We start from the raw sequence: 7,246 nt of genomic DNA, 5'->3' as shown, positions 1-7,246 counted from the left end.
CAGAACCACAGATGCATGAACTAGTTTTAAAGGGAGAATTTGCTTAGCAATCTGGAAATGCTAACCCTCAGATGTAAGATCTGTTAGCTTAATTTTTTATTCTTAGTAGGAAAAATATGTTTTAGGTACTCAATCCTCCCCACATAAAGAAAACAATTCAGTAACAAGTTTTTAGGTTAACAAAGAATATATTAAAACAGTTTACATTCTTTCCACAACTGCATAAAAAAGCAGGCATCTTAAATAATTACAGAAACAATGTGCTTTCTATACTTGCAAAAATTAATTACAATCAGAAAAACATTTACAAGAATATCTTTACTATCTAAAGATTTACAATGGTGAAAGACCTATTTATTTAATACACCAAACATCTGCCTGCTAGCTGAGATAGACATTCTCTAAAAAACTGTTTACTGAATACAATGATTAATGTCTTTCATTATTTTGTTTCTTAGCATTTAAAATAGTTACATGAGTGGAAGGATAGTTTTTGACACCAAAATAAACTCTTTCGGCCTGACATTTTTTAAGATACAGTATAAAAAAGCAATAGAAAAACCACAACTGCATTATAAATGTTTTTGGTTCAAAATTTTATTTGAAGTCTTATGCTTTATTCCTAGACAAAAAAGGTGACAAACACTGGTAATTTGTAAAACCTAACAGATATGCAGATCCTACATTTAGATAAAAAATACTTTTTTTCTTTTTTTGTAACAATGTTATTTTATAAATCTTCAAAAATGTAGCATAGGTTCAAGTCCTGGAGCACTGAGCTGGCAATGCCCCGTTTGGAGATTATCGCTCTGTAGCTACACAGGAGATAACCATGCAGGGAGATGGTCTTAAGGTGACACTCCGAGGTGTTTAGAGACCAGACACTCACCACAGGGAATGAGTGCAGTGGACAGCTACACAGCCTGGCACTAGCTTCATTCATTAAAAGGTGGACACTGTTAGTTCATCTCTAAAATGCATAGTTCAAAAAAGCAGTTGGCAAGAATCAGTAACTGCAACCTAATTTTATTTCCCTTCTCTGAAAATTTAAGGAACAAAATAGGAAATGCAGACATGTTTAGGGATTTTCAATAGCCTTTTCAAGTGAAAGGATAAAAGTCAAAATTCCACATACAGCTTCTATAGTATATAAAGTCAATTAGTATTTTATAAAAATGTTTGTTTTAATATAAAGACTGCCTTTGCTACCATGGGTGTAGAATGCTGGTGAGCAGATGGGTGGTGTCTCTGCTAGAGCACACCTTGAAAATGTAAAGAAACAGCTCTTGGCAAAAGTAAATAGGGAATTTGTCTCTCCCTAATTTCCTTTCCAGGTATGATACTCCGTTGGGGGAGTGAAATCAAAATTTTGCCTTTTTGAAATACAGTGAACTGTGGATATTGCCTATGGAGAGGCTTTTAATTATAACCTACATGGAACAGAAAAAAAAGAAACCCAAACCGTAAGTACCAAATCAAATTGCAAAAACTAATTTTGGACCTTTGCTAGTGCTTTAATACACGTTTGCATGTCAGATAGTGACATTTTCACTGCTATCCACTTCAATCTCCCATAGACATCCTCACAAAAGACAGGCAGAAATGTGTATGTTGTGCATACAGTTCTTGGAAAGCACATGGAAGCTGCAATGTGGCACTTCCTCCAACCTCTGAAGCCCCTAGAAGGAATGGTGGTCCAGGGTGTGGTGAGGCTGTGCACCGATAACTTCATGCTGGCTAGCACTGCTTATCCCAACGACACCCGAGTTTCAAGCTGGCGGAGACCAAGCACTGTCAGTTCTAAAGTGCCCATTGAAAGCCGCTATAATGCAGAGGGCATACCACAGAGTTCAGCGGCTTTCACAACTAATCTGTTGCTGCTGACTGTTGAGCTTTTCACAAACATGCTTCCATTTCTCTGCCCTCCTTAGCACATGACCATTACTGATTATACGAAGTGATTGACAGCTTGTCATAAAAAATCTAATTGTGACTATTGCTGATTTAAATTCTCACAATTTTCATACAAAAAGAAAGTTTCAAAGGACCACAAAATACCAAATATTTGTCTTATCAAGTGTCAGGATAATTTACTAAAGTTAGGGTTTGTCTTTTCTTATTGCTAAGGTATTCTAAAATCTGACTCAATACTGCAAACAACTCCCTTTCTTCCTCATATGTTTTTGGCCTTAGAAACATGGCTAAGGGTTACCTCAAACTTAGGTGTCTGAAATAATAATAAATTAAAAAACCCAAAACCAAAAACCCAACAATACCTTAGTATCCCACTACCCAGAAAACAAAAACCAAAAACCTCAATCAAGTCATTATAGTGACACCTTGGAATGAGGAACCATGCAATTCACCAACATTAACCCAACTTCAACAGTAACAGAATCAAACCTCTGCTGACTGAGGTCCAGAGCCACAATATTTCAGAGTTTGTTTCTGAAGCTATAAGGACATTTCAAGCCAATATCAATTTATCCCAAACCTAAAATTCATACAACAATTTCCAACCTTTATTTAAAAAAAAAAAAAAATGCTGTCTTAGGACACAGTTCACAAGCCAGGGGCCTGCTGTTTTCTGACAGGTGAGAGGGGTAAGTCATTTAATTGTGTGTCTGCTCATGACTCCAAAGACTGAAGGCGGTCTTGAATGTCCTATGGCAGAGCTTGCACATGAACTGTCTTTTAAATGTGATTGCTGAAAGGGGAGGGGCGTGGTAGAAGAGGGTGTCTGACTCCTGGGGTGCAAACAGCTTCTCTGTGGCTGGGGTTGGGTTCTCAGGAAGGCCTGTGGGGCTGTCGGGCTCCAGAGGCTGGATCTTGGGCAAGGGTGGTGGAGGAGGCAGAGGTGGTGGTGATGGGGAGTTTGTGGGCACAGGACACACCTCAGCCTCTTTCTGTGCAGGCTCCTCTGTGGCCTGAGACATGTGGGACTGGAAGTGACTCCAAAGCCGGAAGTTGGTACGGAAGGCTTTGTGGCACACATGGCAGATGAAGGGCTTCACGGAACACAGCAGCTCCTGGTGTCGCTCCAGCTGCTTGTGTGCTGTGAACATCTTCCCACATTTCTCGCAAGGCCACAGACCAGCCTCCTTGCTGGGGCCAGCCTCCCTGGGAGCTGCACTGGCCTCAGGAGCCTCCTCCTCAGCCTCCTCCACAGGCTCCTCTTTGACTTGGACTTTCAGTTGCTTTGAAAGACTCAAGTCTTCAGGGAGGCAGGAGGAATCCTCAGAATCGAAGTTCACTTGCTCTGAAGAGTCACTAAACGCTGTGTCCTCTTTTGGAGCAGCCGCATGGTTTACCTTGGTAGGCTCAGCCTGAGGCCTGGAAGCAGCTGCCACTTCACCGTTGTGGTCCAGGGTGGGCAAGGAGATGTTCTCTGCTGAAGCCATGTTGTTCTGGTTGTGCACTTCTACCTGGTGCCGCCAGATGCTGAAGGAAGACTTGAAGGTGCGCATACACTCCAGGCAGGTCAGCTTTTTGTACTCACACCTGTCCTCATGCTCCTGCTTCAGCGCGGGGGAGAAGAACCTGAGGCTGCAGTAAGGGCAAACGGTGGCGTTCCGGCACAAGCGCTCGTGGTTGCCTTGCTCTAGAAGAGAAGAGAGCTTAGCATTACAGAGGCGGCACGGGTAAACCTCCTTGCTCTCTACCGCGTGTGCCAGAGCCCGCTCTTTCGGCTTAGCAGCTCTGCTCACTCCGAGGGGCCTCTCTCCCGGGTGCATCTTTATGTGCTGCTTAAACTGAGAGAGAAAACGGTATGCCTTGCCACAGTAGGCACAAATGTAGGCCCCTTTGGCTCGGGAGCGCAAGTTCCTCTTGATGACTTGCTGTGCTGGGGAGCTACTCTGTCCCTGGAAGCCAGGCTTGCTGCGCCTCAGCTTAATGATCAGGGCCTTCTTAATCTCCCTCTCTCTCACTATGTCAATCAGTTTTCTTTGGAATTTCTCATCCAAAACTGCATGGGAACTAGAGGCTGGCGATGGGTTCTTCACTATGCCGTGTTGGGTCTGACAGTGTGTCCACACTTTGAAGTTGGTATGAAACCTCTTGTGACAGATGTCACAAGTGTAAGGCTTCTCTGGGTTATGGTACATGTTAACATGGCGGTGAAGACCCGCGGTTGATCTAAAAATCTTAAGGCAATGTTTGCATTTAAATTTTTTGTTTGGTCTCGTCCCCTCCAACTCACCAAACTCCTCTCTGTTTAATTCAGAATCTGGGAAGTTGCTGTCAAGGGAAGGAGGGCTCCTGTCCTCCTCACAGTTCTCTTCTGAGACAGAAGGCCCATGCTCATTTGCCCTTGCTTTCTTCAAGGGTGACCTTCTGTCTGCCTGGAACCTTCTCTTTGCTGGGAGTCTGCTAATATCCCTCTGGTCTTCCTCTGCTTTGAGGGGCAGGTCTCTTGTAGCCGTTGCTGCATCTCCCACGGTGACCCGGATGATGTCTGAAGGGTCCGACAGAGGGCTGCTAGGCTCAGTCTTAATGCGCACCTCAGTCACAGGGGAGGTCCCCTCCCTGTCTGTTGACTGAGAAGCACTAAAGGACCTGAGGCGATGAGGCTGGAGAGCTTGAGGCCTGTCATCCAGGGCTTTTTTTTCACTGCCATCTTTTAAAGATGACTTTTGAGACACTGCACAGAACACACTGCCTGGTGCCTCATTTGCTGCTGTGGATGATCCCTGGGATAACTTTAAATCTATAGAGGGGGAGTAAACAGGAACCTGGCTGTCCATAGACAGTGACCGCCTGAGGAGGCTTTTCACTAATGGGCCACTTCTGTCAATGCTCTGGTTTGCAGAAGCAGGCCCACTGGATGGAACCACCAGGCCTAGCTTAGAGTAGTACAGCAAGTTCCTATCCTCCCCCTGACCACCTCCTTTGCTAGTTTCTTTTAAGAGATATGGAGTCTCAGATGAGCTACGAAGAGACAGAACAGGTGGCCGTGGTCTCTTCAGAGCCAGCTCTATAGCCTTCCCCTTGGGAAGCTGGCTGCTCACCCCAGGCTTATCGTCCGTGGCCTCCCTGTCTTGTGAAGGCTTTGGGGGTAGGACTGCGTTTCTCTTAACCAAACTGCCCCTGTTAGGATCATCCAAAGCCCCAGGCTGTTCCAGAGACTTTGCATATACCGCAGCACTATCCTTCGGCCAACTCTTTTCAGTTAAGGACAGACTGTGAAGCTGCTCTGGCGGCTTGGCCACATGTGGCTTATTGGTGCTGGTCTTGACTGCACCACTCGGGGAGGACCGGGCAGCAAGGCTGAGGTCCTGCACGGCTGGACCACTGGCTTTCCCTGGCACTTCGCTTCTGCCCTGACACACGATGACACTTCGCTTTTGAGAGCTGGTCTCATCATCTTCCACCGGCACTCTTTTCCTGTTGGGACAGGCTGGAAAAGGAGCCTGAGGGGCTTTGGCAACGATGTTGGTCAGGAAGGAGATACCAAGGCTATACCCCAGCTCTTGCACAGCAGCAAGGCTGCCCTTCTCCACAAAAAGGGAGGAAGAGTAAATGTAGTTCAGAACGTTGTCAAAAGCATCAGGCTCACAGAAGTCCAGCTGAAAGACAGTCTGTGCCTCGTTCTCCTTATTCGTGAATAAACTCTGGAAGTACTCACTGCTGGCAGCCAAGACGTTCTTATGAGCTCGGAACTTCTGGTCCCCAACAATCAGGAGTACATCACACAGCTGTCCCTTGAGGCGCTCCTCATTGAGGGCGCTGAGCAGAGAGATGGCATGTGCTGGGTTGATGTAATGCAGCAGTCCCTCCATCCTGCAGTTTATCTGGAAGACAGAAGGTGAGACTATCAACATTTGTATTCCAATAAAGGTCTGCTCGAACTTAATAGGTATACACAGAGGTGACACTTGAAAATGAGGTTTAACATTTAGGGTCCTTACCAATTTGATGCTTGGTTACATTTAGTTTATTTGAATTGTCAAAATTCCTCAAGTCTATAATTCTACTTTAGTTTTATTACTATCTTATATTTTAGGTTTTACAAGATATATACTTAAACTCAACACGACTGCTAAAAATTAATAATGGACTGTGGACTTATAAAAATGAACTTGAAAAGGGAATAATTACTTGCTAATTACTAGGTCAAAGTGTTTAATAAAGGTTAGAAGCGTTAGAGAATTAAAAGGTTGTTTTCCTTCTTATACTAATTGCTTGTGATTTTTTTAAATGTTATCTTCTCGCTACATGTCATTTTCAATAGCACAGAGATCTTTAGCCTGGCTGTAAAGCTGATTAAAGAATTTGAACTGAAAGACAGTTCAATTCTGCTCAATTCTAAAGGTGAGAGAAGGCAACTTGGTGGGTGAGTGTGAGTTTTGGGGCCAGACACTTGGCTGAGGTACAGGCTCTACCCTGTAAGCTGATGCCCTCTGTACACGGGTCCGTGTGTGTGAAGTGAGGTAACAACTGTGCCCTCTTGCAAGTGTGTGGCAAAGATTAGATGAGCAAGCATCTATAGCAAACACTCAATAAATGTGCAGATAACTGTCAGGACTGCAAGAATAGGTTTAACTTAGTATCAAAAAAGAAGGTCCAGGTTACCACTCCCTCCTTGGTGCTCTAGAAAAAAGCAGGCTTCTCATGGGACATGATGTATGGGCTCTGCTCTATGAGTACCTCCTCTCTGTGGTCTAGTTTTATATCACTGACTCCTGCTAACAGTATTGTCATGGAGCTAGGGGGATGTAGCTTAGTGGTAGAGTACTTGCTTAGCACATGTAAGGCCCTGAATCCTATCACCAGCATCACAGAGTGTGTGTGTGTGTGTGTGTGTGTGTGTGTGTGTGTGTGTGTGTATGAGAGAGAGAGAGACAGACAGACAGACAGAGAGACAGACAGAGACAGAGACAGACACACAGAGACAGAGACAGACACTGATTTTTACTATTAGAATGTATCCACAGTGACTAGATACATATTTGACAGGCTTATTCTAGAGGGATTGTTGCCAAGAACCACACCCAGCCCCAGATGTAACAAGTCCCCAGCTCCCAGCTCTCCAGTGTCAGCCTTTACTGGTCACTTGGAGACTAGGCTCTTTGGTTTTCAGAGAGGACAGAATGCAAGATGTAGATGAGGTGCGGCTCTGCCACTAGAAATGAATCTAGCACCCACCAGGTTTCCCTTCATTCTTGCCTGCTTTTCTTTAAGAGTGACATGTAGCTCGTTTACTTGTAACAAGGGCTTGGATGAGATCCTTTTCTTCTGCCAGCCA

At 44.6% G+C, this 7,246-nt stretch overlaps 1 protein-coding gene across 6 annotated transcripts in view; it reads right to left on the bottom strand.

The window, feature by feature from the left end:
• Positions 1-208: 208 nt before the first annotated feature.
• Positions 209-7,246, bottom strand: part of Zbtb21 (zinc finger and BTB domain containing 21) — a 14,903-nt gene continuing 7,865 nt past the window's right edge. For 4 of the 6 annotated variants that reach the window (XM_059276958.1, XM_059276957.1, XM_059276961.1 and 1 more), the window contains one exon: positions 209-5,792. In XM_059276958.1, the coding sequence (XP_059132941.1) occupies positions 2,613-5,792 (3,180 nt within the window). In that variant the 3' untranslated portion in view covers positions 209-2,612. The remainder of the gene's footprint in view (positions 5,793-7,246) is intronic. The other 2 variants (XM_059276962.1, XM_059276963.1) reach the window with 2 other exon arrangements.

This window comes from Peromyscus eremicus, chromosome 12 (assembly GCF_949786415.1).
Source record: "Peromyscus eremicus chromosome 12, PerEre_H2_v1, whole genome shotgun sequence".
In the NCBI taxonomy this organism is placed as follows: Eukaryota; Metazoa; Chordata; class Mammalia; order Rodentia; family Cricetidae; genus Peromyscus; species Peromyscus eremicus.
This window is presented reverse-complemented; position numbering and strand designations above follow the sequence as displayed.